The sequence below is a fragment of the Borostomias antarcticus genome, assembly GCF_949987555.1.
Source record: "Borostomias antarcticus genome assembly, chromosome: 10".
In the NCBI taxonomy this organism is placed as follows: domain Eukaryota; kingdom Metazoa; phylum Chordata; class Actinopteri; order Stomiiformes; family Stomiidae; genus Borostomias; species Borostomias antarcticus.
In genome coordinates this window covers 3931980-3947326 of record NC_140243.1, presented here as the reverse complement: position 1 = coordinate 3947326, position 15347 = coordinate 3931980, and the positions used below count along the sequence as shown (strand labels likewise).

Below are 15347 nucleotides of genomic sequence, written 5' to 3'. Positions count from 1 at the left end.
TCTTCATCCACCTTTCTCTCTCTCTCTCCATCTCAGTTGGAGCTGGAGGCTTGTTGGTACATGTTGCTGTAGATCCTCCCCAGGCTGTCCTGGAACACGGCTCGGTGGGGTTTGCCCCGGTAGCGAGCAGCCTGGGCTGACCAGAAGGATCCACCGTCTAGGTGGACGGACGTCTCTCTGGGAGGGGCTCGGGGACTGGGGAGGACAGAGGAGCAGCGTTTGAGCAGGATACTGTTGGAAGGAAGGGTTGTTCATAGGTGTGTGTGTTACAGGCAGAGCTAGAAAGGAAGGGTTGTTCATAGGTGTGTGTGTTACAGGCAGAGCTAGAAAGGAAGGGTTGTTCATAGGTGTGTGTGTGTTACAGGCAGAGCTAGAAAGGAAGGGTTGTTCATAGGTGTGTGTTACAGGCAGAACTAGAAAGTGTACCTGGCCTGGAGGAGCTGGCTGTCACAGAGCGAGTCATTACAGGAGTACTGAGGCCTCTGCTGAGCTGAACCCTTCTCAACGTCCTGAGGAAACACACACGTACACACAGGGACAAACCTCAAAAGGCCTGTCCTGCTATTCAAAACATCTCCCTCTCAGCCTGCTTGCTTTGGTTGCTTAATTCTTCCTGTTAAGTAACTGTTCTGACATCAAATTCGCCGCAAAGTATGAATCCTGTAGGGTTTTATTGATCATTTTATGAAATCCATTGACTTCTATTGACGCGACCGTTGATGTGTAGATCAATCCACAGAGGGGATTCAGGAAGCGGAACTACTTACGGTAGCTATTGTTATTGTTTATGTTGCTGGGCTACCTAGTTTGCGGAAGTTGACACGTATGTCCTGCGACTAAATAGTTCTATGCTAAATATTAAAAAAAAGCCTTTCCAGATGAACTAGAATCTTATTTTATGGTGAATTATATGTCAGAACGCCAACTAACATACAATATATCATTCAACCTTCTATTTTGGCATTCAACCTTCTATTTTCATACTGGGCTGCGGTCCACTCTTTATTTGATAGCGAAGTGTGATTCAGAGTTGTGTGAGGCCTGCCTGTCTGAGACTGTTGAGCATGTCCTGCTGTTCTGTGCTAACTATGACTCTGAGAGGTCTGTTCTGAGCAGTAGGCTGTGTGAGCTTGGGCAGGGATGGGGTTTGCAGGGGTTGTTGGGCTCAGGAGAGGGTGTGAGGGACTGTAGTAGGACACTCTTTGACTTTCTTAGGGATATAGGGCTGGGTCGTAGGATTTGATCCTTCTTCCTCCTTTGTCTTAAATTTTTGAGTATCCTGAAGTGTGTGTCGCCTGAGGTAGTACACTCCGGTAAGGTAGGTGGCGGTATGCACCTTTAGTTGGTCCGCGACCTGCCATTAATTATAGAAGAAGAAGAAGACTGTGTTCCTAAGATGAGCTCTTAAAGTCGCACTGAAATGAAAAAAGCATTCTGTCCCATTTTGGTTCACATAATTGGTCATAGTGTTCACCTATTCAACGATGTATGCCAAAAAAAATTACAAAATTCTACTTTTGTTGTAATCTTATATCAAAGTATATAATTTCTTACTTCCTGGAAAACGGTAGGTAACGTGCAATGACGACAACAGGTACCTTAGATTTTAGGACAGAAGTTCTTAAAACCCGTCCACTTGTCAATGTTCCAATCAAATTCCTCTAAACATATGTCCCACCCTCATAGCTTGTTTGCGTCGGAAATACGTCAAACTACGGAAGTTAGATGATCTTTGATCTTCCATGATTAGCCGGTAGACAAACATACTCCTGGAGCTTGCTCGATCGCCTTGTTGAGAGGGGTCAGGGAAGAATTTTTACAGCTCACTTATCTGGCCCCCGGGTGATTACTGTTTTTTTGCTTCCCTCTGGAATATGTAGAGAGTGGGTCGTATGCCCACCTCCCTTGTTCTCTGTAAAGCGCATTGTGTTGCCTCTGGGTATGAAATGCGCTATACAAATAAAGCTTTGATTGATTGATTGATTGATTGATTGATCTCAAACGTCTGTTTCAGTGTGACTTTAACAGCAGCTTACAGCCGCCCTCCATTCTTCTCCTCATCCCTCCCACACACATCCGGTCGGGTCTTTACACCTCATAGGATCGTCACCAGCTTAGTCATTAGACACATTTTACCAGCAGGGCCTTAGGAGAGGAGTGGAGGAGAGGAGATGAAGGGAGAGGATAGATAAGAAGAGAGGAGAGGAGGAGAGGAGATGAAGGAGAGGAGATGAGGGGAGAGGAGAGTCACTGACAGAGCGCCGCGTCCTGTGGGCTCTGTGGGTCAGCAGGATGTTCTGGACCCGCCGGTGGATCTCCTCCCAGTGGGGGGGGCAGGACGGACTGCGGTGGATCTCCTCCCAGTGGGTGGGGCGGGACGGACTGCGGTGGATCTCCTCCCAGTGGGGGGGGCAGGACGGACTGCGGTGGATCTCCTCCCAGTGGGGGGGGCAGGACGGACTGTTCCGGACTCTGGAGGAACACATCACAGAGGCAGTATTAAATACAGTATAACAGCAGAGAGGCTACATCAATGCGGCGGCTGTAGCTCAGTTGGTAGAGCGGGTCGTTCAATGATCGAAGGGTCAGTGGTTCGAATCCCAGCTCTGACTGTACACATGTCGAAGTGTCCTTGAGCAGGACACCTAACCCCAAATTGCTCCCAATGAGCAGGTTAGCACCTTGCATGGCAGCTGCCGCCATTGGTGTGTGAATGTGTGTGTGAATGGGTGAATGAGAGGCCATTGTAAAGCGCTTTGAGTGCCGCTAAGGTGGAAAAGCGCTATATAAGTTCAGTCCATTTACCATCAACAATTAACACCAACACTGCTACAGTTGATACAGGACATGTACAGTACCAGAACATTATCTCATACTGTATATCAGCGTACGTGTGGAGTAACATCTATACTGCTCACTGAACTATAATACTATACATTTACATTAAAGTCATTTAGCAGATGTTTTCATCCAAAGCGACTTACAATAAGCACATTTGTCTAGAGTGAGTGAACCAGCTGTACCTACCAGTCATCGTCAGTAAAGCTCTCAATAAGAACAAGTGCTACCAAGCAGTCACAGTAGGGCTGCACAATTAATCGTGAATTAATTGAAATCGCAATTATGACCTCCACGATTAACTAATCGCAAAAGGCTGCAATTAATGTGATTAATAATTTTGCTTTGAATTCAGTGTGCTAGGACTACACGGACGAATCACAGGTGCTTATGCTGTCTGACCAATCACATGCGTTCCCGCTGAGTGCGCTGTGCGTAGCAATTTCACTGAGAAGACAGATAGCAGTAGGTCAAGACAAGTGTCACAAGAGTACCCGCAGCCGTGAGTAGTGAAAAAATTAGCGAAAACGAGTTAGTAGCAAGAAAGGGATCAACGTCCGTGATTTGGGAGCATTTTGGTTATTACATATTAATATTATATATTAAATATGAATTAAGTATTAATCGCAATTACCGTTTTGAAGCAAATAATCGCAATTATTATCTTTTGTCATAATCGTGCAGCCCTAAGTCACAGTGCTGAAGAGCGGCAGATGATTGGTCAGTTTTAACACGGGGAATGACTCGTCTACGAGGTGGAGAGGTCAGCGGGGGAGCCCAGGTCGTGAGGTGGAGAGCTCAGCGGGGGAGCCCAGGTCGTGAGGTGGAGAGGTCAGCGGAGGAGCCCAGGTCGTGAGGTGGAGAGCTCAGCGGAGGAGCGCAGGTCGTGAGGTGGAGAGGTCAGCGGAGGGGCCCAGGTCGTGAGTCTCCCGACTCCACCGTCCTGACAGTGGTGGGAAGCTCATACCACCATCGAGTTCAAAGTCTTGGTGTTCACCCACCGAGCTCTTCACGGACGGACCCCGGCCTACATCTCAGAATTTTTTACACCCTCACTCTCTGAGTCGGTCTCTGAGGTCATCCGACCAGGGTCTCCTGGCGGTGCCCCGGACCAGACTAAAAACCCAGGGTGACAGAGCATTTGAGGCGGTGGCGCCAAGACTCTGGAACGCTCTTCCCCAGGCCCTGAGAGAGCCATCCACTGAACTCATGTTCAAAAAACGTCTTAAGACACAGATGTTCAGGCAGGCCTTCGGCCATCTATAACGCCTTGCTGCTCACAATGTTGTTTTTTTCTGTTCTGTGTCGTTTTAATTTTGTCTCGTGTTGTATTGCCATTTTAATTTATTACTGTAAAGCACTCTGTGCATCCGTGCTGTGAAGAGCGCTATATAAATAAAGCTTACTTACTTACTTACCATTGCTGGGCCAAAACTGAAGAGCCCTGACTGAGCTGAGCTACTCTATATTACTATATTACCACTATTCCAGACCAACAGAACATTCATGACATCAAATGCATGTCTATTAGTTTAGCTTAGCAGTCAAATCCAAAGTTTTATTTTTATTTTTATTGCTTGCCGATATTACACCAGCCCTTCTGCGAGTTCTCTGAACAGCAGTACTCTGTCTGTCCACTAGTCTGTGCTGTGTGCTCAGGTATGGAAAGATGTCCTGCTCTGTGGAGGCAGAGGAGCAGGAGAGGAGGAAGGAGGGGAGGATGGAAGCGAGGATAGAGGGTGAGGAGGAGTGGGTGCTGGAGGGAGAGGTGAGAGGTGAGGAAGGAGAGGAGGAGTAGAGCAGGAGCGGAGGAAGGAGGGGTGGGGGTGGAGGGAGAGGAGGGTAGGTAGGTAGATAGATAGATAACTAACTAACAACGAATACTGTTTTACGCAACGAATGTCCTGGCAAGAAAACAACTGGCACCAGAGCATTCAGCCGGACCAGGCAGTGTGACCGGGTCCAGTCTAGACTGCTGCTCGGGCCCGGCGCTCCGGGGGCCTCCGTCGTGTAATCAAATGAGCAGCCGCTGCTCTGGGTCGTCTTCAAGGACGCAGCAGAGGAGGAGGAGGAGGAGGGCTGGCTGGCGTTGGCTTGGCAGACATCTGTCATCTGCCTCTCCCGTCGTAAACCCTCCTTCACCTCCTCCCCGAGACGTGCTCCTCGCTCCGTCTGAGGGAATCTACCCCCCCCCCACCACCATCTAATCTCCTCTCCCCCCTCTCATGTCGCCTCTCCCATCCACATCATTCATTCCCTAGCGTTTACTTGCCAGTTTAAGATTGTCTATTGATTTTAATGTTTACTTATGAACTGGGAGCGTGGCAGAGAGACACAAACAAGCAAGCAAGCAAACAAACAAACAAACAAACAGAAATGGGAGAGGGGGAGGGGGGGGGAAGCCGGCAGCTGCGGTGATCGATGGGGAGCTCTCAGAATGGATTAGAGAGGGTGGGGTCAAATGCATCATCTCTGGTTGAAACACAATCAATAGTCCTCTCTCTCCCTTTGCCCCCTCTCTCCCTCTCCCTTTGCCCCCTCTCTCCCTCTCTTTCTCTCCCTTTGCCCCCTCTCTCTCTCCCTCTCTCTCTCCCTTCGCACCCCTCTCTCCCTCTGCCCCCCTCTCTCCCTCTCTCCCTCTCTTTCTCTCCCTTTGCCCCCTCTCTCCCTCTCTTTCTCTCCCTTTGCCCCCTCTCTCCCTCTCCCTTCGCACCCCTCTCTCCCTCTCTTTGCCCCCTCTCTCCCTCTCTTTCTCTCCCTTTGCCCCCCTCTCTCCCTCTCTTTCTCTCACCTCCCCATGTCCTATGTTCTCTTCTCTCCTTAAGTAATGAACAAGCATGACAGGAACATCAGACGCTGTCATTTTTAGAGGTTGGAGAGAGAGAATCCATCCTAAACCTCACCACACACACACACACACACACACACACACACACACACACACACACACACACACACACACACACACACACACACACACACACACACACACACACACACACACACACACACACCCCTTCTATTACACACACACACAATCCTTCTACAGCTTTTGTAAAAACACCAATATTTGATCCTGGGCTCCTACGTGCGTGTGTGCGAGACTCTGCACGCACGCACTGGGACGGCTATTCTAACTAGAACCTCAACAGTGTCCTCTATGGGGAGAATCTCTGTGGAACCTCTGTGTGGAACCCTGTGTGGAACCTCTGTTGTAGAACTCTGCTGTACCTGTCTCTGAGGGAGGAGGAGGAGCCGGGCATCACAAGGGGTCTCCCTGGGGTGGACGCAGGGGCAGACTGGGCTGGTGAGGGCGGCAACCCTCTCAAGGATGTTCTGGGAACTTCCTGTCTGGACGACTTCCTGCTGGTCTTCGGCCTATAGGAGCCCAGGAGGGAGGAGTCTAGGGAGAGAGGGAGGAGGCAGTTCAGTTGGTAACAGATGTTGGTGCATATGGTGTGACTGTAGTAGACAGCAGTGAGTGTGTTCATGACTTATATGACTGTGTTCAGGACCTGTGATATGACTGTGTGTTCAGTGTATGTGTATGTGTTCAGGACCTGATATGACTGTGTTCAGTGTATGTGTGTGTGTTCAGGACCTGTGATATGACTATGTGTTCAGTGTATGTGTTCAGGACCTGTGATATGACTGTGTGTTCAGTGTATGTGTGCGTGTTCAGGACCTGATATGACTGTGTGTTCAGTGTATGTGTGTGTGTGTTCAGGACCTGTGATATGACTGTGTGTTCAGTGTATGTGTGCGTGTTCAGGACCTGATATGACTGTGTTCAGTGTATGTGTGTGTGTTCAGGACCTGATATGACTGTGTGTTCAGTGTATGTGTGTGTGTGTTCAGGACCTGTGATATTACTGTGTTCAGTGTATATGTGTGTGTTCAGGACCTGATATGACTGTGTGTTCAGTGTATGCGTGTGTGTTCAGGACCTGATATGACTGTGTGTTCAGTGTATGTGTGTGTGTTCAGGACCTGTGATATGACTGTGTTCAGTGTATGTGTGTGCGTGTTCAGGACCTGATATGACTGTGTGTTCAGTGTGTGTTCAGTGTATGTGTGTGTGTTCAGGACCTGATATGACTGTGTGTTCAGTGTATGTGTGTGTGTTCAGGACCTGATATGACTGTGTTCAGTGTATGTGTGTGTGTTCAGGACCTGATATGACTGTGTTCAGTGTATGTGTGTGTGTTCAGGACCTGATATGACTGTGTTCAGTGTGTGTTCAGTGTATGCGTGTGGGTGTTCAGGACCTGTGATATGACTGTGTAGAGTACCTGTGTGTTCAGTGTATGTGTGTGTGTTCAGGAGCTGATATGACTGTGTTCAGTGTGTGTTCAGTGTATGCGTGTGGGTGTTCAGGACCTGTGATATGACTGTGTAGAGTACCTGTGTGTTCAGTGTGTGTGTTCAGTGAGCATATGTTTGAGTGTGAGTGTCCAGTACCTGTGTATTGAGCGGTGGAGCTGTGTTTGTGTCTGGGGGAGGAGAGATGAGGAGACTCAACCATGGAGGCACTGAGAGAGAGAGGCACCTGGGAAACAACAACAACAATGTCTCAATCAAATACTCGACATAATACACTGATACAGTAGCAGCTGCAGTGAACAGCCTTTCTATCATCGAGATAAAACCTTTATACCAATGCTTTCTAGACAGTCACCAGACTACAGCAGCAAAAAAGCTCCACCGTGACACACACACTTGTACAAAAGTACACACACCAAACGTCGTCCTCATCCTGACGCAATTGCTTTTCCTACAAAGAGCGCAGAAAGGTCAACTTGAAAAGGGAAACTTTTAGGGGCAGACCGAGACGCTGTCAAGCCTTTTATTCAGGTGGCCGTCAGAAAGCTCACCCCCACCGCCTCTCAATTACCCAGCTGACACTTCAATTAACCAGCAGCACCGCACCGCTCCATACAAGCGCCGCACTGCGTCTGCTCCAACCAGCGCTGGGGCTGTAAACACACAGCGCTAACTGCATGCCCTCAGCCCCCTCAATGCGTATTTGTTAATGGAGGCTTGGCTCTTAATCAACAGGTTAATTGTGGCCTGAGGAGAATCCTAGTGTAAAAACAACAGGCTTTAGAAAAGACTGCTGCTTCTCAGTCACAAATACCATTCTAATAAAACTCAAATCTCTCTCGCAGCGAGCTCTCTCGCCGTCTCTCTTCTCACCAACACAACTTTCTCTCCAGCTGACATTTCTGACGGATGGGCCAAGTAGGTCACATGGAGACAGGAGTAGCCGTGCTACATTAAGGGTTTATTCCCAGTTGACGTTTCTTTATTTTAAAGCAGAATGTGGGTAAAACCAAAATTTTGTCAAAACGATTTGTCAAAGAAAATTTATTGTTTTAGTCTCTATCAAAACATATTTATAAATGGTTGTATATATTTATAAATGCTTGTATTTACAACTGTTTGTTTTTAATTTGTACTAGATGTCTTTTATTGTATGTATTGTATTTTACTGTATGTTTGGGGACTGTGGATGAAATTAGCTCATTTTAACATCTGTCTGATGTGATCACACCTGATGCACTCATTAAAGGGGTCAGAAGGGGTTGGCTGTGAGCCCTGATTAACTAATTGACTGTGCGCTCACCTTTGAGTACAGCTCATTGCAAGCCATCTTAAAGCAAGCATTTTTAATAAAACTAGCAGCTAGTCTCTCTCTCATAGCCAGACCTTTCCCCACACGTTGTTTCACGCTGTTCCAGCGCTGGGGAAGGGTCTGGCTGCACCTTATTATCCTTCTGAGATGGGGGACAGTTTTAATCACAGTCGTCTTAATCTTGTCCTTTTTTTTACCAGCAGTCCTTGCAAAATGGTGTCGGGGGGGGGTATCTCAAAAATCTACATTCGCCGAGCCTGACCATCACTAGCCGTACACTGTTTTTGTACATCACTTGCAGAGATTTCCAGACCACATTTTCCACTAAAAACAAATGTCTGATCCTTGAGGAAGGATGTCAGATCTGAAATGTTTTGTTGCACGGTAGAGTGGATGGGTGGAGAGTCTAGCTAGTTTTAACTGGATAGCAAAATGACAGAGTATGACTGATAACTGTGAATTAGCCCCCTCTGTAGTAACTGGTAACTATAGATTAGCCCACTCTGGTGTTACTGATAACTGTAGATTAGCCCCTTATGTAGTAGCTGTTAAACGTCTGTAGTAATTGGCCCCTGAGGTGTGCAGTAACTGGTCAGATGTCCACCCACCAGGAAGGGCGTCTGTGCGTCCGTCTCCTTCCTGAAGCGGTGCGGGCCCAGGTGCAGGTGTGCCAGCCTCTGCCTGGCGTCCTCCGACAGCTGGCACATCCGGCGGTGGGTGTAGGGCGACGGGGCGCGGCTCAGGGACGCCACGGTGGGCTGCTGGTACCGTCCAGGACTCTCCCTCCCATCAGCTCTCCCACCAGGCCTGGCCTGAGATGGGGAGGAGGGGGCCGCTCCATCTGGGGAGGGGCAGCATGCCTTAAGGGCAGGGTGGGACAAGGTAACACTTTATTTTGAGGGGCCTGTTAAAGATAGTTCAATTGATGCTAACATGCAACAACATCAAAACAACGACATAAAAGACATACAACTACCCATCCACTAACCCTAAATTTAATCAGTTGTTGCATATTCAATAGGAGGACGTTGGCATAGTCAACATGAGGACGTTACTCAAATGAGATTCAGAGTTCTCTGCAGGGTTGATTAACAGAGCATTAACAAACATAAAGCTTAGGCGGTACAGAAAGTGAACTCCAAACACTAACCATAAACCATTCAACAGCTCTCCCGCGCTGCATACACAAACAACCAAGTGCTTTCATATCGCCATGGCTACAGAATGACTTCCATAATTGTAATGGGCGCTAACATAATTCTGAGACTCAACATCTAGGTGTCCTGTGCGGCCGATGCTGGGGATAAATAAATATGTTTAAAAATGTTAATTGCATTTGATGGCCTGCCAGACTAATATAACATTGGCATTAAGATTATCCAAAGGCTAATTGGGATATCCTGGCACATTACCCTCATCTTTAAAACAGAATAAATCCATACAGATTGAGATTTGCCATTTGGACTGGATTGATTTAATAACATTAAAACAAAGTGGATTTTTTGTTCCTTCTGATATCCCCCTCATCTCCTTGTCTTTCTTCTCTCCTCTCCTACTGTGTGCTCAAGGGTCAGTGTCTCTGGCTGCGTGCTGCCTGTCTGGCTGTGTGATTACAGCCTGGCTTGGTGTTGGAAGTGGGCAAAGCTGTCCGTCCTTGGGACTACAAAGCCCCAGCCACAAGTAGCTTATTAAACAGAAGAACAGGACGGTTCAAAAGCATGCAAATCGAGTCTGAGTAAAAAACCTGTTTACTAAGCGGCGCTACCGAGTCAAGTCAAATCAACAGCGCAAGGACTACAGAGACCCAGACAACAGGAGGAACAGACCAGACAGCCATCCAGGGACAGAGAGAGTATGAGAGAGAGAAAAAGCAGAGAGAAGATGAAAGAGAGGTTGAGAGCATAGAAGCAGAAGTAGACGAAATGAAGAGGAAAGACAGAAAGAGGGAGAGAAAGAGAGTGAGCGATTGACCGTATTCTGTTACATGGAAGTGTGTTTTGAAAGGCAGTTATTATTTTAACTCTGTGAAAGAGGAGATGGAGTGTTGTTCTAGCCCAGCCTGGCCAAGGTAACGGCAATCCTGGAGATCCTTCAGGAGGAAGACGAGAAGGGGATATGCACGCATGCACACACACACACGCACACTACATCTCTGTGCTATGGTTAGGGGAAGGGAGCTGGTAGTCAAAGTCTGTGTAGTGTCCTGTTAGGCCTTTTACCAATAAGGCTCTTTGGATGGGCGAATGGGGAACTGGTTTAGACGCGTGTTCAAATGCTACGTTAGAGAAATTGAATGTCCAAGCTGTGACATACCTTTGGATTCTGTGATCCGTTTATTCAACAATAACTCATATGGCTCGATAAACATAACACAAACCCGGCACTATAATGTGCTTCTCAATATCTGTATGATATAACACGACACGGTCGAAAACTGTTTGGCTTCTCCCCAAAATGCTCACACCACCTTGCCACTACCTGGGTCTCCGATATGTTTTACTATTGGCGCTCTACACACCGTTCAAAAACAAAACCACTCCCACAAGACCATATATGGAAAATGGCTCCAACATGTCCAATTGAGCCAATTTGAGCCCATGATGTGTTAATAGAGCAGGTCATTGTCTGGAGAATTGAGTGAGTGGGCGTGTTGTAGGGGTGGGACAAAATATCGATACAGCGATTATCGTATTATGGCCTCCTGCGATACAATCAATACACGTTGCGAATATTTTCTTTTTTTGTGAAGCATAGTTGTATCAATGGTCCTTCCTTTAAACATTTTAACTTCTGCTTTCTGGGCAGTTCGGCCTTTTGGTACTTTATTTTATATTGGAATATGTATTGTTTGTTTCATTGATCACCACAACAACGCTGAAGTGAATGAATAAAAAACATCATTCCTGCTTTTTGCCTTTATACTGGTATTTTTTCTTCAGTCAACACAGATATTGTGATGGGTCATTGATGAATTGTCTTACAATGTATCGATGATCACAGAATCATTGTATCGTAATACCATTGGTACCGGCGGCAAAGTATCGTGTCTTACCCTGTGATTCCCACCCATAGCATGTTGATGATGTTGGAAGTGCAGACTGAGAGTAGAAGTTTTGAGTTTTTTTTGTCAACATGGTTACTCAAGCATGAATAGGTGTATTATTTACCAATTTACAAAAGGGTTGAAAAGAGCAACTCTGCTCCTCTAACTCTTCTGTTCTAACTCCGCTGTTCTATCTCTGCTCTTTTCTAACTCTGTTCTAACTCTGTTCTAACTCTGTTCTAGCTCTGCTCTTTTCTAACTCTGTTCTAACCCTGCTCCTCTAACCCTGCTCCTCTAACTCTGCTCCTCTAACTCTGCTCCTCTAACTCTGCTCCTCTAACCCCGCTCCTCTAACCCCGCTCCTCTAACTCTGCTCCTCTAACTCTGCTCCTCTAACCCTGCTCCTCTAACCCTGCTCCTCTAACCCTGCTCCTCTAACCCCGCTCCTCTAACTCTGCTCCTCTAACCCTGCTCCTTTAACTCTGCTCCTCTAACCCCGCTCCTCTAACCCCGCTCCTCTAACTCTGCTCCTCTAACCCTGCTCCTCTAACCCTGCTCCTCTAACCCTGCTCCTCTAACCCTGCTCCTCTAACCCCGCTCCTCTAACTCTGCTCCTCTAACTCTGCTCCTCTAACCCTGCTCCTCTAACCCTGCTCCTCTAACTCTGCTCCTCTAACCCTGCTCCTCTAACTCCGCTCCTCTAACTCCGCTCCTCTAACTCCGCTCCTCTAACTCCGCTCCTCTAACCCCGCTCCTCTAACCCCGCTCCTCTAACCCCGCTCCTCTAACTCCGCTCCTCTAACTCTGCTCCTCTAACTCTGCTCCTCTAACTCTGCTCCTCTAACTCTGCTCCTCTAACTCTGCTCCTCTAACCCTGCTCCTCTAACTCTGCTCCTCTAACCCTGCTCCCCTAACTCTGCCTCCTGGCGTCTGGGGTTGTCTGGGTATCAACATCTGTCTCAGCCCAACACCAGTCATCCTCACACTCTGGGACTCTTGCTGAGATAGCCAACCATATCAGTGTGTGCTTGATTTAGCTGATTAAGTACAACAGAACCCATGGAACAGTCCCAAAGGTCGTACTCTGTACAGAGGACAAGCTAAACCAAGTTATTTAATCATTACCTCAGGTATTTCGCGTCTGTCTGGGTTTTAATGAGGATATTAAGGAAGGTGTGGACTTACAGATGAGGGCTGCTGGATATCTCTCCCATCACACTCCTCTATGACAGACTTAGTGGCAAACTCCAGCTTGGGAGAGATCCCCTGAGGAACACATGCACAGGTGTAAGACAGTGGCCTGGAGACAGCAGCACACAGAAGCATCAGATAACCAACCAGTCTGGAACATCCATTTACAAAACACAATCTACAATCACTGTGTTCTCATGAAAGAGGATGGAAACCCCAAGAGAGAAGAATGCTTTAGGAGATAAACAGATATGGCAAATGAGGTCTATGAGGAGGAGAGCAGGAGGAGGAAGATAAAAGGACGAGGCAGAGGAGAGGAAAGGAGGAAGACAAGGAGGGAAAAAGAAGAAGGGTGGATTAGATGAGGAGAGAAACGTACTGGGAAGGAGGCGGATCTCTTCATTAGTATCTCTCTCTCGGGAGCACCTGTTCTGGATGTCAGTTTGGGCCCAGGGTACAGGAAGTCTCTGGTGCTCTCCTCTACTGTGGCCAGGATCTCACCTTCTGCGCGTGCACACACACGCACACCTTCAATTACCAACTTTCTTAAGTACAGCAATTGACATTCTTACACGCAAACTAGAAACAGAGGGTGGTCTGGGTCGATGACGCACCTGGAGGGACGAGTTGAATCAGCTCAAAGGTGGTGGTGTCATCTGAGGGGAGGCGACGCGCAGAAACGAAGACAGAAAGGAATAAAACATGGTTAACACTGACGTCTCTGCGCAAGCAAGAGAGTGAGAAAATCCAGAGACTTAGAGAAACACTTTGTGTTCTTTTAAAGCGTGTAACAGCTCTCACCCTCCAGGAGGTCAGTCAAGTCACTGGGATCTACCGCTCCACAGAAGGTCTGGAGAGAGAGAATCATAAACACACTCAAAATAACAACTGTTTTTGTCCTTTGTCCTTAAGACAAGTATAGGGTTCAGGTTTTTAATGACCATGGTGTTTCCCAGTTAAAGGCTGCAGGTAGAGTATAGGCTAAACATCATCATCAATCAATCAATCAAGTTGGATTTATATAGCGCCCTTCATGATACCCAGAGCGCTTTACAGAGTCCAGTATTCATTCAGACACAGTCATACTGGTGATGGTGAGCTACATCTGTAGCCACAGCTGCCCTGGGGCAGACTGACAGAAGCGTGGCTGCCAATCAGCGCCTACGGCCCCTCCGACCACCACCAACATTCATTCACATTCAACATTCATCATCATCATCACCTTGACAAACACCATGTTCTGGTGGAAGAGCAGAGGAAAGACTGGAGGCAGGGGGGGCGTCTTCCTGTACTGGCCCAACACACACATGCTCAGGTACACCTCCTCCTGACTGGACAACACCACTCCTGGACACGTGATCTGGCAAGCACACATCACCGTCACTGATCATCTCAGAGTGGCTTTAAATCAACAAGCTTTGGTCATGGTGAGATACAATACAAAGATGTGAGATACAATTCACAGGTGTATCTATTTGTCTGATTGGCTCTACTGCATAGAATCCTATGCAATCATACGAATAGATACACCTGTGTAGAAACAAGTTGGTCGTGTCTGGGACTATATTTTCCCAAGCCCTATAGTCAAAATTTGCAACAAAGTAAAAAAAAAAAAAAAAAAACATAACGCCGTTGGATTTGAATACCGGAATTGTTTAGAGGACATTTTCAGTTACACATTAATCTACAGCGTTATCACCTAAAATTATCTGGTTTTGTACATTTACGTTTTTAGTAAAGAGTTGGTGACAGTGACAATGTCGCCTCAGAGTGGGCGTTATGGGGCGTTCGTTTATAACTGGGAGGTGGCAAATTGCGACTTGCTGCTAGGAATTATTAAATAAAACGCTGCATGAACTCGCACTTCCTCGTTGCAAATTCGGATATGTTTCTCAGCCCCCAGTTGCCGGCTGACGTCAATATCATATCATGTCATAATCATATCATTCGCTATAGCTTGAATGCACACAGGTCGGAGGAAGGTATTTTGCCACTTGCGACTTGCCACCTCCGACCACAAACGAATGCACCATTAGCACACACACTTCTGCCGCGTTCCAGGCAACCCGTAACTCGTGTTTTTCCGACCTCCTACACGTGAAAATGCTCTGGAATGGCAGTCAAACCCGTAACTTCCCACCCGTGAACTCGTACAGATCGATGTACTCCCAGTTCACGGGTGGGAAGTTACGGGTTTGACTGCCATTCCAGAGCATTTTCACGTGTAGGAGGTCGGAAAAACACGAGTTACGGGTTGCCTGGAACGCGCCATTCCACTAGCATAACATAAGATAAAGTTACACTAGCTATAACTTTTTGGTCCACCCCCAATTGTCACTGATGGCTAGCTACAGTAGCATTACACCGCAAATGTAGACAGATGCTATGTCTATGCGTGCTGGCCTAATAATATGCAAACTAGCTAACTAACCAACGTTACTCTCAAGATCTTGGTGGGTGCGTTTCGGAAATCAAGAGCCAGATCAAACTACAAAAGCTAGCTAGCCATGGCTATAGATAGCTAAAGTAGCTAGTATACATACTTACAGCTTGGATTTCCACATGTACGGTGCATTTCAAACAATTCTGAGGCTTTTTTGCAGAGGAATGCCTCTTTCTCTGTGGCGTCTGCCCACCCAT

At 47.2% G+C, this 15347-nt stretch overlaps 1 protein-coding gene across 1 annotated transcript; it reads right to left on the bottom strand.

Moving 5' to 3' along the window:
* Positions 1-31: 31 nt before the first annotated feature.
* Positions 32-15335, bottom strand: spata6 (spermatogenesis associated 6). The gene is made up of 12 exons (XM_084444982.1): positions 15255-15335; positions 13930-14067; positions 13509-13557; positions 13322-13363; positions 13087-13211; positions 12702-12782; positions 9082-9333; positions 7300-7387; positions 6070-6241; positions 2256-2472; positions 427-509; positions 32-195 (listed from the first exon to the last, which is right to left on the bottom strand). The coding sequence occupies exons 2-12, from the start codon at positions 14014-14016 to the stop codon at positions 33-35; spliced, it is 1359 nt and encodes a 452-aa protein (XP_084301108.1). The 5' UTR covers positions 14017-14067; positions 15255-15335; the 3' UTR covers position 32.
* Between the last annotated feature and the right edge of the window lie 12 nt (positions 15336-15347).